The sequence below is a fragment of the Chaetura pelagica genome, unplaced genomic scaffold (assembly GCF_000747805.2).
Source record: "Chaetura pelagica isolate M959 unplaced genomic scaffold, ChaPel_1.0 scaffold242, whole genome shotgun sequence".
Classification (NCBI taxonomy): domain Eukaryota; kingdom Metazoa; phylum Chordata; class Aves; order Apodiformes; family Apodidae; genus Chaetura; species Chaetura pelagica.
Window position 1 is genome coordinate 1,286,100 of NW_009952377.1, and position 16,690 is coordinate 1,302,789.

At 46.3% G+C, this 16,690-nt stretch overlaps 1 protein-coding gene across 1 annotated transcript; it reads right to left on the reverse strand.

Annotated features, from left to right (window-relative positions):
- Nucleotides 1-4,186: 4,186 nt before the first annotated feature.
- On the reverse strand, nt 4,187-15,547 carry TNFAIP2 (tumor necrosis factor, alpha-induced protein 2). The gene is made up of 11 exons (XM_010008161.1): nt 15,208-15,547; nt 12,646-13,273; nt 10,961-11,075; nt 9,624-9,749; nt 8,602-8,702; nt 8,424-8,522; nt 8,102-8,225; nt 7,027-7,149; nt 5,999-6,154; nt 4,727-4,848; nt 4,187-4,328 (listed from the first exon to the last, which is right to left on the reverse strand). Exons 1-11 carry the CDS (start codon nt 15,545-15,547, stop codon nt 4,187-4,189), a joined length of 2,076 nt encoding a protein of 691 aa, XP_010006463.1.
- Nucleotides 15,548-16,690: the final 1,143 nt, after the last annotated feature.

Here is a 16,690-nt window from a genome sequence, read left to right on the forward strand (position 1 = left end):
GTTCAAGGTGAATATCCGAAAAAAAATTTTTACTGTGAGAGTGACAGAGCACTGGAACAGACTGCCCAGGGAGGTTGTGGAGTCTCCTTCACTGGAGACATTCAAAACCCACCTGGATGCCTTCCTGTGTGATGTACTCTAGGTGACCCTGCTCTGGCAGGGGGGTTGGACTAGATGATCTTTTGAGGTGCCTTCCAACCCCTAAGATTCTATGATTCTATGATTCTATGAACCGCAGCTGCCCAGCCTGCCTGCCGCTCTGCCCCGGGGCTGGAGCTCCCTGCTTCCTCCCCGATGCTCAGTGGTGCTGACTCCTGCCCATTCAGTCCCCCAGGGAAGTAGTTTTCAACCCAAGCCATGCAAAGTGCAGGCAGGTGATGGGGCAGCACATGGAGCTGTGATGGAACATGTGGGACCAGCAGCCTGTGTGCCCAGATTCCCCCAGAGAAGGAGGCTCTGCCATCCCTGCTCGTTGCAGGACTGCCTTTCCTTTGGGATGCTCCACATATTGCCAGGCTTTACAGCCTCTTCCTTTTAGATTGGGATTCCCAGGTTTTCTGCTATTACCTTTCATGCAACCTAAACTAAATATAGGATTTGTGAATAGAGGTGAGAAAATTGCTGCCACACCTTTTGCTAGTATGTAATTGCACATACTCTTCATGCTTTCCATTGATAAGTAGGTGAGGAACTGTGTTACCTGTGCATGTCCCTGTGCATGTCAATGAAGGCAGTACCGTCCACCTGCAGGTACAGGCTGAATTTGGAAAGGCCTGGTTATCAAAGCACTTTGGCCTGGTGTGTCTCTTAAAATCAGCACATCAATAAATCCTGTGCCCTTTAGTCCAGCGCTGTCATGTCGCAGGGGATCTCAGTGAGAAGGTCCAGCCTCGAAGGGCAGGAACTGCAGGCATTCTGGTTTGTCAGCTCTTCACTTCCAGTTCTGGAGACCCTACAGTTTCTTAGCAGGCTCTAGCAGAAGGTTTCTGCTTTCTTTTTTTCCCCCACCATGCCCACCCTTGGGAGAAGCCCAGAAGCTCTCTGGCTGGTTTTGGCTTGCCCTGCAGCAAGGGCAGAGGTTCCTCAGGTGCCATCAGAGACTTGATGTGCAGCAGATGGTTCCTGCAGGAGCACAGAAGGTGAATAAGGCCTCAGTCCACACTTTGTTATGCTGTGCTTTGCATCCCTGTGTCATGTACTGCAAATTGTCAGTCTAATGCCAAACGATGTAAGTGCCTGGTGGGATGGATGGATAGGGAGCAAGGAGTGTGCCTCTGTGTGTGTGTGTGAGCTCAGTCCATGTCCAACGCAGTGGCTGATGCCAGCCACTGATGTCCTGGGAGCTCTGATGACAACCGACTAGGTGAGCAGGCAGTGCCACAGCAGCCGTGCCCAGGAACCAGCTTTCTTAACTGCTTTATAAAACTGGCTTTCTTTTTTTTCATCGTGGCTATCTGCTCTGCCTCCAGGGAGGGGCAGACATCAGCCTCAGCAAAAGCTGCATGACAGAGAAAATCCAGCCACGCTGGTCTCAGAAAATGTTTGGTTAGTTTACAGGATTGCCATTTATCAGTATCAATCTAACACTGTTACGAGAAGACGTTCGTGCAACCTCCTGGAAGTACCTGGCTATGTGTAATATGCCAGATATAAATAAATGCATTGTAAAAGTCGAGTCATACAGGAAGATAAATAAAGTCATTTCCTAGGCTCATTAGAGCTGAAAGCTGAGGTTTTATAGCAGGATGAAGAGAATTGCACAATTCAGTTCCATATGGCTTATTACATGTGGATGAAAATAATTTTCTCCTACCCATCCTAATTATGATGTATAAATAGAATCATTATTTTCCTTCAAGCATTTACATAGCTGAATTTTATCTATCTATTTTAATTTATTAATTTATTAATTTATTTATTTTTAAGACCAGTGTATTCACTGGTAGGATGTATTTCTGTATGCTCTTAACAGATCTCTAAATCAAAATACAATTATTTATAGTAATAACATGACCTTTCACTAACTGGGAAAGAAAATGTTGCACAATAGCTGACAGTTGTCATGAGTGCTGAGCACTGTCAGAAGTAATTTTGGCATTTGACTTTAGATTGTAGTTGTGCTAAGTGTTCAAATAAGGTGTTGTATGTTTTTTAATTAGGTGTATGTATGAAGTTTCGTGGGAGCATGAAGGTGCTTATGGAAGGCAAGGGGAGCTTGCAGTACTGATGTGGAGTCAGCAGGCAGAAACCAAAGCACTGTTTGTCACCCAGTGTACAATTTTGTCTCATAACCTGTTGGCAGAGGACACCTTCTGCATCTGTCTCACAGTGGATGAGACAGCAAAGCCAGAGGTTTGATAGCAGCTGCTGGGGGGGCAAAAGGGGGCAGTGGGGCCAGCTGGGGCCAAAGACTGCTGGGCTGCATCTGCTAAAGACTTGTATGAACAGGAGGAGACAAAACAGAGGAAAGGGGATGTAAAATTGCCAGCAGTAAGGATGAGATGTGTGTCAAATATTTATCTTTTTATTATTCAACATTGAGATGAGGGTAGTGCTTAGAGGCTGTTGTTTTATACCTTGTTATTCCAGATACCATAAACATGGTGCACATGACAGTCCTTGCTCCAGAGAGGAAGGAAAGCCAGGCTGTGGGATCCATACACAACACAAACAGAGGGTGCCTTGGCATTTCCAGCTTGTCTGTAGTCCAGCAGGACCCTCCCTGCCTGGAACCAGTGGGTGACATTCACCAAAGCAGGCTGGGAGGAGTGGAATTGGCCCTTTGAAGGAGCTACATGTGGCAAGGCAGCAAACAACAGCCAGAGTCAAAATAGATGAGTCACTTTTATAGCATATTTGAATACTGTTTAAATACAAACATTGCAAATGAGGAAAAAAGAAAATTGGATGCAAAAATCCACCAATGGCATACTGCATATGCATGCAAATACATTACATGGTTTGCACAGTCATTATGTGTCTTCCTTCTGGACTCACTTTCCAGTCTGAGACAGAAGTTGAAGCTAAGAAAAACAGAAGAGAAAGTTCTCTAACTAAACACATTGTTGTCCTGGCAAGTGATTGACTTCCCAAGAAACTGGGCTGTAAAGTGAAACAGAGTTTCACAACAGACCATTTGTGTTTTCATATCCTATCTACCTCACAGCAAGAGGGGAAAGAGCGAGCAGGGGCACGGTGATGGACACAGGGTGCTCAACATGTTTTAATATCAATTGAGACCAGTCCCACCACCCACTCCAAGCCTATGATGTTAATGGGGTCTGGGAAAGTCACTGCCTTAGTAGGGAAGGTTTAAGCAACATCCAAAATGCTTTATTTGATGTTGGAGACAGATCCCAATAGGCAGTTGTTCCCAACCCTCTTGGCCACTGCCCAGGGGCTGGTGGCTGCTGGAGGGTGTTGTGCACTCGCACCTCACAGAGGTGAAGGAATTATGTGCTGCTCAGCTGGAATAGGGCTGTGGGGCCAGCTCAGGCTCCCTGGGGACAGTTCCCAATCCCCAATGCCCCTGAGTAATGCAGATGCATGGGGCAGAGAATGCAGCTGGGGCCACTCCAGGCCCCAGACCCAGGGGTGCTGAAGGGCAGTGGGACAGCTGGAGTCCTGCCATGGCTGAGAGCAGCTCCTCCTGACCTAAAACCTGCTGCTTCTCCCACTAGCCCAAAGTGGCCACCCCTGCCTGGCCCGGAGGAAGGCAGATGGGGTGCAAGCATGCTCATGGGGGACCTTTTCAACACCTCTACATTTTGGCTTCAGTTTTTCTTTCCCCACTGTTTCCTTAGAAGACAAAAAGCTGCATAGAAGGTGCCTGCTCATTTTGGGCTGGCTGGGGAATCAGCAATGTGGCCTGTGTTGCACCCTGTGAGGTAGACAGAGGTCATAGCACCAGGGCAGCGTCCAGGCAGAGAAGTGGTGGCACCAAGGAGACCTTGGGTAGACTCTGTGGGTGCTGCAAGGAGCAACCCCAGTCCTCACAAGCACTGTTCTTTCCGTGGGTGCACGAAGGACAATGATTCCCATCGAGATGCTGAGAACCGTATCAGGACAGACTACTTTCCGTAGGAAGAAGTGGCAGTGTGTGCTGTGCCTTGCTTCAAGAGGTGGTCTCCATCCCTGGCTTAGCCCACAGCCTGGCACACGGCAAGTGCCAAGGGGTGTTTTTGACCTAGGACATACTTATATTGGAGAAGAGCAGGATCCCAGGTGATGTGGATCCTGTGCTGTCTGCCAAGTAGCCAAGGATGCTTTTGCGTTCGCTGTGTGACAGGTTGGCTTTGATGTACAGGAAGGCTTCCAGGTGCTTTTTGCTGTGGGAAAGAAATGGGCAGGTGTTATCTCCTCCCGTGGATCTCCATGTGCCTGGTCTTCCCACACCACAGCAGTGTTGAGGTCCCTGGTGGTTGCCATCTCAGCATCTGCTGATCCTGCATGGGACCCAGCACTTTCCCAGGAGGCCTGGGATAGGGCAGGGAATCCTCCAGGCAAGGGAGAAAATCAGGCCAGAATTTGGAATATATAATCAGGTCTTTTTTAATAGTTTATTTTTTGTCTGATAGGACTGGGATTGCTGCAGCCTGGCAGGCAGTCCCCACTCATGTGTACAGTCTCAGTCTATATGAACCTCACCTGTACTCGCATTTGACTATTTCCTAGTTCAACTGAAATTCCACATGAGTATTTGCAAGCCTGTTTCAGGGCCTCTTACCGGATATCTGGGTATGTTGTTGCCAACGTTGCAACCTCAATTTTAATAGCGCCTAAATCCTGAAGCCGGATTATTTCAGCCAGTTTGGGGAGCGCTGAATTCAGCCACGTGGCTTGAGACCCCTGCGAGAAGAAGAGAGAGGTCAGCAGGGCATTGTGGAGGTGCCAACCTCCACCCAGCCCAGGAGCTGTGTTTCACCAGGGATGCTGCCCAGCCAGCTCCCCAGGCTGTTTCCTGGTGACTGGGAAGGACACAGCAGTGATTTTAGGTTCCTCACTGTTTTCAGTGATGATTATTGGGTCAGCCTTGGAGAGATTGGATTAGTTTCATGGTGGGTTTTAATCCTTCTTCACAAGTGTTATGGGGCTTGCCCTAAGACTGAGGTTTCCATGTCCACCTTGACAGACTCTCTCTGCTCTTCCCTCCCATCATATTTTCCTTTCCTTGGGTTTCTACACTGCCCAGAGTGTGTAGGAGGACTGATGGGCAAGGTAATGCACTGCCACGTGCTACTCTCTCCCAGCTCTGCACACATCCCTACCTTTAGCAGATCCAGGCATTGCCAAAATCCTCTCCCTGCCCACTCAGGTAGAAGCCCCAGCTGGATCTGTTTTCTGGCTGTTGGACACCCCAAGGTGCCAGCTGCCTGACCTCCCACCCATGCCAAGCAGTGCTCAGGCTTGTTCCTTCTCCAGTCCAATGTACATGGGGTGGGAGGGGACAGCACTTGGCTCAGTTTTCTTGTGGGCAAATTTAGAGGTGTGAAAGGAGGGAGGTGATCTCAGAGGACAGAGAGGGGTGTTTCAGCCATGCAGAAAAAGGAGGAGTCTTTGGTGGGGCAAACTCTCCTGTACCACAAACCTAGCACTGCCCATTCCAGCCTGACATAAAAGCAGCAGAGTGAGGGAAATGAAGGGCGAGGGGGAAGATTCAAAACACAGACTCCATGCAAGTTTTACTGAAACCAGAGCAGTGCAGTGCTCAGGTAAATATTCTGACCCTAATTAGTTAATATAAATCTTCAAAAGTAAACCACTGCCTACAAGACAAAGGAGGATTAAATCAGTGCTCTCCATTCAGGGGAGGGCAGGCTGGTGGCAGGGGAGTCTTCCTGCCCCAAGGCACTTGAAGATCTTCTCCTGCCTAAGGACCTGCCTCACAGGAAATTAACTGAGTTGGAAAGGTTAATGAGAGGCCACATAACATTTATTTTCCTGTTTTTCAATGTACCCCTGCCCTGTGCTGTTGTGGATAGAGCAAGCACTCACGTACATTGCTGGTGCAAAAGTCTTCCAGGTCGGCAGCATTCTTGGAGATATTTTGGGCCAGATTTTGCTGTTGTGCTGGATTTTTCAGGCTGACTTTCTTCTTCAGCAGCCTCACGATGTACTCTTTAACCAAACGGGTGTGTATCTTCTCAACAATAGCCTGTTGGGAAGGAGAGGTGGGAGTCACCCATCTACCTTTTGCTAGTTTGCTCTATATTTGGGGACAAAACAAACTCTGTGTGTGTGGATAGAGGGTAAAAACATTTTGGGTGTTGTAAGACATGCCTGACCAAACGCCTGCTGCCCATCACATGTGAGGAACAGCACAGGTTGCCAACCTCCCCATGACTGGTTACGCGACATCCTAGATGCCGAGAATTTCTTTGTACTCAAACTAATGAATGGTGGGAATTTCCAAATGTTGTTTCCTTCTGGGAAGAGTTGAAGGCATAGAAAAGATCTAATGTGTTAGAGAAGAAGCAGCAGCACCCCAGAGAAACAGGAATTAACACTGCTCCTCCTGTTCCTCTCTCTAATACACAAAACATCTTAATTCTGTTTCAGCTCTTAAGAGGACAAAGGCAGGAAATCAAATATTATTTTATATGGTGATGTTTCACATATACTCCAGCACCACCAGAAAAGTGCTTGTGGGTCAGCTGTCTGGGATTTGTCCATCTCCTCTAGTCTAGGGCAATCAAAGGAAAAAAACACTGTGATTGCATCTGTGTTTCAAGGTTCCAAACCAATAAAGTCATATTTTGGGAGATCCCTAGAGCACTTTCTCTGCACCAAAGGTAGTTTCTCTGCAAACACTGCAGCAGAGCTACAGAAGTCTGACTCTGCTGGAGAAGAGTATGATTTATGTGGCTAATCTATGTGACATGCTTATGGAAATGCTGCCTGAGAAGGCTCTCCAATGCCAGACCAGCTCACCAGCTTAATGCACATCAAGGCAACTCCAGTTGCAGAAGGTAAGAGCTGGAAACACTCAGCATCCTAGAATTGCTCCAGTATTTCTCTTTGACTTACATGGTAGAAAGGGTCCTTCAGGGTCCGGAAGTCTGAAATATGTTTGCTGGTGGTTTTAATTATCTCATTCATAATTTCATTGCTGGACTCCCACTTATTTTCTGTAAACCTCTTATAAATTGGCTGAAAAAAAAAAGGAAAATCTGCTTAGTTCCCTCAAAACAAATTCTAGGCACACACATGTTTTGCACTTCTATATGTACAGTATCCTACACAGCAGCAGCCTGGTGTGCAGTCCTGCCAGGGGTTTGTGGCAATGACTTACAGGGGCAGGGGAAGAGAGGTCTGTATTAGGTAAGTGCCCCCTTCTTGGCTGCTCATGGTGAAGAAGAATGAGGGCTTGAAAGGGTCATACTGGAGATGTTTTTTTTACTTCCACATTTTTAATGTTTTGTCCAAACCATCTTTTCTGATTAAAGAATTATAGAACCATCAGGGAAAAAAAAGAATCATGAGACTTTTTCAGTCACAGTTTTTCTTGGCCACAGTAAATAAATATGAAAACAAACAAAAACAAAGCACCCCTGCTCTGTCAGATGCTTTCCAAAAGGCCCTACAGAGAAAGCAGGAGAGACTGTGGCTGAACATTCCTGACTCCTACGCCTTCCCCTCCACCACACTTGCTTAACTTAAAAAGCTTCTGTTTGTTATATATAGGGAATAAAAAAGAAGAAAAAAAAAAAAAAAGAAGAAGAAGAAAGAAAAAAAAAAGAGTCTAAAAGTCTTTGAAGCCACCTTTATGAAGAAGCCAAAGGCTGCATATTTGCAGTTCATGTCATGTGTGATTGCTTCCTAGAGTTTAGAGAGTTAACACCTGCAGGTGGAGACTCTCCCTCCTGCAGCAGTTATCTCAGATGTGATCAGCATGTTTTATGTTCTTCTATTCAGTCATGCCTATGTAGCTGCAGGCTTAAGGATCAGCTCAAGGAGAGGTGATCCAGAGGTTTCTGACTGATGCTGAGAGGTGACCCGCCCCACAAACCTTCTGAATTTTGCTGCAATTGAATCAGAGTTTTGGGCAGGCAATAGCAGGGCAGAACATGGGGCAGGAGGGAGTCGGGGGTGGACAGGGTACCTTCAGCTGTGCAAACAGCTGCTGAAGCAGCACCTCAAAGCCACTGTTTTCAACGTCGCCAAGAGTGCTGAGGATACTGGCTTTATTGTAATCCTTTTCTGCCATGTTTTTCTCCGTGTAGTCTCTGCAAGACAATATAAGCAAGATCAGAAGAATCTGTTCTCAAAAGAGATACATACAGATAAATTCACAGGTCTCCAAACCTTCCTCTGCAGGCAGATTGACCTTCCCCTGCCCACCCTGAAGTATTGCCTCCCCTCTTCCACACTCTGATCTGTCGCCCGCAGAGGAAGGTGCAAAGCCTTTGCTTTTGGACCCTTACCTAAAATTCCAGCAGTTGTTAATATTTGCGATCAGTATAGGCCTGTAGAATCTGTGCTTCTTGCCTTTCTCCTTGAAGTCTTCAAAAGCATCCCTGTAGCTGGAGGGGAGATGGGGAGAGGGTGAGAGCCTGCCCAGGGCGCTGGCAGCCCCGCGGCCCCGCGCGGCCGTTACTGCACCTTCTCAGGAAGGCGGGAAGCTCCTTCCACAGGCGACACGACAGCTCCTCACCCATTGCCACGCTGATGCTCTTGGCTTCCTCCTGGCTGCTGTAGATGCTCTAAAAAATGAACAAGCTCACTTTTAAAGGCTCCAAAAAAGGCTGGGTTCGCTGGACAAAAAGGCTACGGATCCTTAACTGCGGTAACTGTGGTCAGGTCTCCTGCACCCCACTGGGACTGAGACAGGGACTGTGCAGAGCAGGGGTGCTAACTTGGCGTGCTCCAGCCAGCTCTGTGCTCCATTTTCACATGGGGAGAGATTCGAGGAAGAAAGAACTATTAAAGTGTCCAAGGCCAGGTTGGATGGGGTTTTGAGCAACTTGGTCTAATAGGATGCATGCAGAGGGGTTGGAACCAGATGATCTTTAAGGCCTCTTCCAAAACAAACCATTCCGTGATGATTTTGAAAGAAAGCCTATAAAATAGCTGAGAATGTGAGGAAAGTGACACTTGGGTTCTTTTGCCTTTTTTTTTTTTTCACTGAATATCATCTGATTGCATTAAAACAAACAATTTAAGCAGAGCAACTTCAATACATGAAGGGTTTATTTTTAAAAAACAAGATCTACTAATCCTCTGCATCCAGAGGAGGGAGAGCACTGAGCTACTTGGAATAGCTCTGTCCCTGACAGTCTCCCCAGGAGCAAGCAGGACAACAGCTCTGCATTGCTTCCTCTCATGGCTCAACCTGTCTCGTCTCTCTGCTGCTACATTATCCAGTGCCTAATGGCTGGGGGTTCAGAAAAGACCACACAGGGAGAAATGAAGGCAGCTTTCCTGTTTCTGTTGCTTTGCGTCCATCACACACCAGACAAGGACCATGCCCAATCATGGGCTCAGGCTCCCCTGTACCACCCAACTCTGATTCTGCCCTCCAGCAGTGATTTGGCCTTTTGCTTTCCTGAATTGTCTGTAGTTAGTCTCCAATCCTAAACACAAGCAGGATTAAATTCTTTATTTTTAATATATATCATTATTACCTGGATAAGAATTATTGCTAGTAGTTCACTCTGAAAATGTCCATTTAGTTTCTCTGGTTCTTTGTCTTCTTTCCATTTTTGTATTTCATCATCTAAAGATTTGCTCAGTGAATTTTTGATAGTAGCCTGTAGGGAACAGAGAACAACAGCATTTACCACAAAGTGTAGGTAGCAGCTCCTGTCTTACACAGGTTTTACTTGCTCACCCACCGTCTGTCTGGCTGAGCAGACCTTTTCCTTGGCCCTGGCTGAGAAATAAACTCTTTTTCTTACAAGACACCCTACCTACCACTTCACAGCAGCAAGGACAACCCCCTCACAGCATTCATCTATTCAACAGTGAGCTGATTATTTCAGGGTGGGAATGAAGATCAAGATCTACATCCCTTACCACTGTTAGTGGTGATCCCAAGGGCAGGGGAGGGGAGGGGAGGAAGGTGGCAGGCAGCTCCACACACCAGAGCCCAAATTCCCCCCAGCCATGCACTGCCTGTGTGTCACACTCAGAGCTACCCTGGTTTTTCATCTACTTCTGATCTCTTACAACTGGAAAATGAAACTGGAAACTTAAACAAAGTGTTCTCAGGTTTTATCAGCTCTGACCCTGCTGGCATGCACACTGTGCAGCAAGAGTCTTGAAATGGTCTGTGTAGTGGCTGACATGTACCTCTGACCACCAAGTGTCTTGTTCATGTGCTTTGCAGCCCTCATGCCCACCTCTCCCACCTGCCAACCATCATGGGCTACAGCTGGAACTTGTCTTCTCATTTTCCAGGAATTCCAGCCCAAAATGCCAGGAGCACTAAACCATGAGAGTACTGTAAAAGTCACTTTTTTTTTCCATTAAGGCAAGAGTGATGCAAAAAACAGAGCAACTGTTATTTTCAACAGAGCAGGTGATTCTCCATCAAAAAGATTTCTCAAGGCCAGACATGCATGCTTTGCACTCATCCAAGGTCTGGCACCACTGCAGAGACCAGAAGTAATTCTGAGTCTGTTCATTGTTTTTGAGAGGGAGCATAAATCCCTCTGGGACAACTGGAAAGTTACCCATAAAGATTTGTTGTTGGGTTCCCTTCCACCTTCTTACCACAAGGTTTGCACTAACAGAGCAGTTCTTTTCTGATGGCTCCTAGGGCAGAAGGCTGAGCTCACCAGAGGTTTGCTCTGCAAGTCCCATCAAACAAAGAGGCGACCTGTCCCCCAGAAGGAAACAAAAGCATTTTTGCTTCTCTCTGGAAGGATGTGTGACTCACAGTGTACATGCAAGGCAAGTCAGAGCTCCTCCAAGGACTCATATGGGAGCAGTAAAGGGGAGAGACTGAGCAGATTCTCACCTCTTCACTGTCAAGGTATTTCTTTTCAAGCTCTTTGCTGAGACCTGATGGCAAAAGGCTTCCAAGCTTAACTTTTTCCAACTCCTCAGCTAAAACAGGATCTTTTCTCACATCTCTGGAATGAAAAAGCCAAACAATCACATTTTCCAAGGGCAGTGTAATTCAAGACAGCTGTTGATGCAAATCACTAACACTTTTTGAGGATAACAGTGAAAAAACAGATGGAAATGTACATTGTCCATAGTCCAGACGGGACTTGGAGGAGCTGAATCTGTTCCAGGGGTGGGACCTGTGAGGGTGAGACCTTGAGCAACCCCAGGGAATGGAGTCATGTTCTGCCAACCCCCCTAAAACTGGCAATGGAGCTGGGTATGGGGAACTCAGAGAAGCAGGAGAGACTGGTTCCAGGACACAGCCTCTCTTCATCAATACGGAGAGGTGATCACATGAGAATGTGGCATTTCTTGGCCAGCTGGGAACAGGGTAGGCAGTTTCATATCCTGCTGTCACATCTCCACCACATGGCAGCTGAGCTGGGTGCTCCTGAGCACCTTCAAGGGATTGGACCTGACAGCCATAGGGGTCTCAGGCCACCACTTGTAGGGGACAACTCATTTGGAAGAAGCTTCCCCCTCTGGAGCTGCAGAGAATAACCCTGAGCACTGCCTGATCCTCATGCTTGCACATGACCTTGCTCCATGGGGCTACACTGCTGTGCTGGAAGCTGGGGTCAGGCTGTTGCAACCATCTTCCTTCTCGTGGACCTGCCCCCAGGGAGCACCCCAAAAAGCAGCTGCTGCCCTGACCAACACTGTACCCTGCACCCTGCTGTGCTGCTCTGGCTGAACCGGGCTCCTTGCAGCTACTGATTTCCAAACACATGCTGGTTCAGGCCTGAATATTCTGACCTAAAGCACAGCACTGCCTCTGGAAAACTTCCAGGATCAACACTGACTCATGACACTCTGACAGTGAAACATGAGAAGGAAAAAGTGGAGGTGAAGGTTGAACGGCTTCAGAACAGCGGAAGAGAAACTGCTGGTGTATTTAATGGTTTTCACCTATGAAATGAGAGCTCTTGATTCTCCAACTGTTACTAGGAGCCACAACAAAGAACTTTTTTCAGTCCTGTAACATACAGGGCTTGTAGCAATGCAGGTCACCCCTTGGGTGATGATGTCTTCTCACTGTGCTCAGCCTTTGGTCTCAATCCAGAGGAGAGCACAAACTGCAAGTGAGGCCTCAGCAACATTGTCCATGCCCAGGATAATTGCATCTCAGGTTGTTCTATTTATTGGCTGCCCTCTGGTCCAGAGAGCTGAAATTTCTAAATTTTACAAGAATGAGACAAAGCTGCAAGTGGAATGGAGATCAGGGAAATGAACCTGCCCAATTTACCCCACAAGTCAAGACCTAAACATCTGTGTGCATGTCTGCTGCCCAGAAGCCTGAATGATGGGGTGAGCTCTTGATTTACAGACTAGCAGCCTTGAGTGTGTCCCTTCCAGCTGTCCTGGCCAGCTGGTGTACATCAGTATCATGCCCATGATACTAAAACCAAGCCAGGAACTGGGCTGCACTGCAGTGATACCCAGACACTGATTCATAAATCAAACCAATACCTGGCTTGCAGCCAGTGAGCCTGTGTTGATCACCAGGGATAAACGTGTAAAAGTCTCACTTACTTTGGATAAATGTTGTGCACCCATGAGAGGAGAAGGCAAATATCCTTGTGTTCCAGCTGAGACTCAGCATTTTCCTGTGCCTGGCAAGCAAAATAGTTGTGGTACAGTTCTGCATATGTGCTGAACACATTAAACTCAGGAGGATAAAGCTGTTTAATGTACTTTGCAACTACTGTCAAATCTTCTTTCATTGTCTTTCCCATGTGGAGGAGGTTCTGGCCAACTGTAGAAAGCTTCTCAGTTCTGGGAGTACGGCTTGTGTCTTTCATTCGAGTCTCTACAGACTCTTTTACTGTAGCCATCCAAAGCTCCTTCCATTTTCTAGGTCTAAATTTCATGTGTTGGTCAGGTGGATTCTCCAATGTGTAGTTCTGATCCTCTTTCTCTTGCTCTTTCAGTGCCTCTACTGCCTGCTGCAGCAGCTCGGGGTTTATTTTTGCTAGCAGAATGGAGTCTTTGAGGATGCTGAAGACTTTGTGCTTCAGAATTTCGTAGATGGACTCGACATCTTGCTGGCTGATGTTCAGTCCCTCCTCACTTTTGCTAGACAGGCTCCTCTCCAGGACAATCAGATGCTGAGCAGCATCGCAAAGCTTGTGCTCTTCCAGAAGATCCATGATTTGTTTGACTGGTGAAAAAAGAACAGTCTTGCTTTACCCAATAATGAAGATTTAAATTTCTATTTTATATAAAATGTTGGCTCTGGAATACTCTTTAAAAAAGTGTTTGTATTTGTAAAATGCTAGATCTTAGGCTCCTTCATCACTTAGAAAATCTTTGTATTTATTAAAGATCAGATTATTCTTAGCCTGCCTCTAACTGGGTCAATGGTAATTTAAATGCCCATCACTGATGTGTTAAATACAGACAGATATTAATGTGATACCCCCAATCTTTACTAAAAATTAGATTTGTGGGGACCATTTATTTATGTATTATTCCCCATCCAATTAATATGACCTCAAGTAAGGAGCGTGGCTTTAGAAAGACATGTAGACAGAAAGATGTAGCTAAATAAGATGTGCTAAAGGAAATACCACATGGGTTTTCCAGAAATAGGTTGGCACAATCTGACCTGTGAAATTTTTTTGGAGGACACACTTAGCGGGGAAAAAAACCGCAATTGAATTATCCTATTTGAATGACACCGGTTACTCGATACAGTACAACCTGGGAAATTATGAGTTAAATTGTAGAAGTTATATCCCAAAATAAGTTTTTTTAGGTGTAGAAGGAAAACCCAGAGTGGAGAAAGCTTGCATTATTCATGAAGCTCATCTTACTTCATATTCTCCTGAGAGACTATGGCACAAAAGCTGGGAGTGCCCCACTGGCATCTGCTGATTACACAAAGATCAGAGACATTATTGAAACCAAGGGCTTGGTGTATTATACAGGAACAACAGGATAACTTGAAGAGTAAATGGGCTGAAATTTAATAGTTCAAAATATAAGATACAAATTCAATAGAGCAAAAGTTACTTAGCAACAAATAAGATTTTCTGCTACAAGCTGGATGTGAATCAGCTTGAGATGGAGGAAGAGGAGAGATGCCTGGATTATTAATATTTCATTACTGTGAGATGATGGGAAAAGTGTCAGATATGACCCCAGGGTATATCCAGTGAGGAATGTCCAGCTAAGGTAGGAAAATAAAATATGTTGTACTAGGCATTGGTGGTATCTTATCTGGAATATTTTCTGCAATTCTAGTTGCTTTACGACCAAAAAAGACATTGGGAATGGGGCAATGCAGCATTAAGAATAAAGGCACGGAGGGCCTGTTTTCAGTAGACTTGGTTCATTTAGCTGAGCAAATTCAAGGCCAAGAAGGAAAACCACCACTTAGGGAAAACATTTAACACATGGAGAAAGAGGAGGCAATTAGCCAGGTAAAGGCTTGTCTGGAAATGAGATGACTTGTGCTCAAACAGTGAGATTTTGGAAGGCTCCCTCAGTAAAGGAGGTAGGACTAAAAAATGAATTTATTTTAAGGTACAACTTGCTAAGTGCATTAATCAGGTACTGAGATACATCGCCTGAAGTGGCAGGTGAGCCTTAGAAGTGCCAAGGGGCACCTTCTTCTCCAGTTCTGGGTTTCTCTGATAAGGTACTTTTCTACCTCCCTAAGCATCCTGCAGGGACAGTGCCTGCAGCTGGAGGAGCTGTATGTTCAAGTGCCAGCCCTTTGTGCTGCTCACTGCTGTCCCTGGGGAACAGGAGGTATCACAGGGTGGTGCTTTCATCGAGGAACAGAGAGGTGTGCCTTGGCTTCTCACTCACCCATAGATCTCTGTGCCCAATAAGATGTAGAAATAAGTGTAACTTTGGACAGAAAACCTGCAAACTGGCAGTTCCTCAAGGAGTATGCCCTTGGTACCAAAGGACCAGGGCTTGAGGTCATGTGTCCCTCCATCCCTTGTTTCCCCAGGCTTCTTGGGCAAGTAATTTCAGTCTGTTGGTGCCTTTGTTTCTCAAGGGGACAATTTTCCACCTCACGTAGCCCCTCTAGAGATAACTATGGCCTATGAGGTGGTGCAAGGAAAATGGAGATGTACTTACCACTGGGTGGCTTGGTCTTTTTAATCTTCTTAAATGCATTTGTAAGGATATCCTTTATTCCTTTCTTCCCCTTTTCAGGGCTGTCCCCAGCAGAGGTGCAGCTCCCGTTACTTGTGATGGAAGATGCACGTGAGGGTCTGCAGGCTGCCTCTGGCCTTTCACTCATCTTCTCCTGGTACCTGGTCCAGATCTCATCTACAGAAGGTTCAGGACAGGTGGGGACTCGCCCAGCTACTGATGTGGAAGGGTTTTCAAGCTGCCTGTTTGCACCAATGCAGCTCTCTGATCCATTGCGCGTTCCAATAGGACCGCTTTGAAAAAAAGGCAACATTTTCATCATTTTCCTTCTACCCTGTAAATTGCAGAAAGAACTGGTCAGATTATAACAGTTCGTGTAAAATCTGACATGGCACCACGTGGCAAGGTGTATTCCCATGGAAAAAAAAGAGAAGTATCCCTGGAATGAGTTGTCCCTGAGTGGGTGATGTCAGGAAGGCTACACGTCTGGCATGAGAGCAGGAGAGCTCCTGAGCAACACCACCTCAGCTAACTGAGCAGATGAAAGCTGCCCTCTGGTCTAATAAATAACTTTGGAAAAATTGATAAGTGATTTTAAGGGTGATTCAGATGGGCTGATTTGAGACCTTGAGCTTATCTGGTTACAGGAGAGCAGGGCTCTCCCATGGGGATGCTGTGGGAGTCCCGATGTGAGCGTGGATGTCACAGAATGATGTGAGTGGGGTGGGACAAGTGTCCTGTGCCTATTTAAAGGAAACAAGAAACTCCCATACTTTTCTATGGCATTGGGATCAATTCCCACCAATTTCTCAGGGCCTGTTTTTGCTGATCTCTGCTCATCTGGCTGCAGACCTGCTTGTGGAAGAACCCATGTAGCTTACTGCAGGTTGAGTTTGCAAGTACAGCGTGAAAAGCAGATGAGCTGACTACGCCAGGTATTGTTCCATCTGTTTATGTTGAAATGTGGGGCTGTGGTGCAGGCTGTGGTTTGTGCAGAAAGAAATGCCAGTGAGATGGGGTCATGTAGGGGGGAAGGTTCTGACAGCAGAGACTGGCCAGTCTGGACTTTTCCCAGAGCTGCTAAATGAGACTGGTGCTAGTGACCGGGGCTGCTGCATGTCCAGAGCAGCCCTCCCCTGGCTGAGGGGGAAACAGGAACAAGGCATCAGGAGCTGGGTGGTTTTGCCATGTTTAAACAGACATTATCCTGCCAGAGTCCTGCTCCACCACCACCACTCCTGTGCTTCAAGTAATTTACAATAGACATTTGTTATTGTACCAACATCTTTTTAGAATTTAGAATTATTTATATACACACAATCACAGAATTGTTTCTTTCAGAAGAGACCTTCAGGATCACCAAGTCCAACTGTTAACCTAGCACTGCCAAGTCCACCACTAACCATGTCCACATGTAACATTTAATATATTACTATAAATGTATTTGTGTAATTATATTCATTGA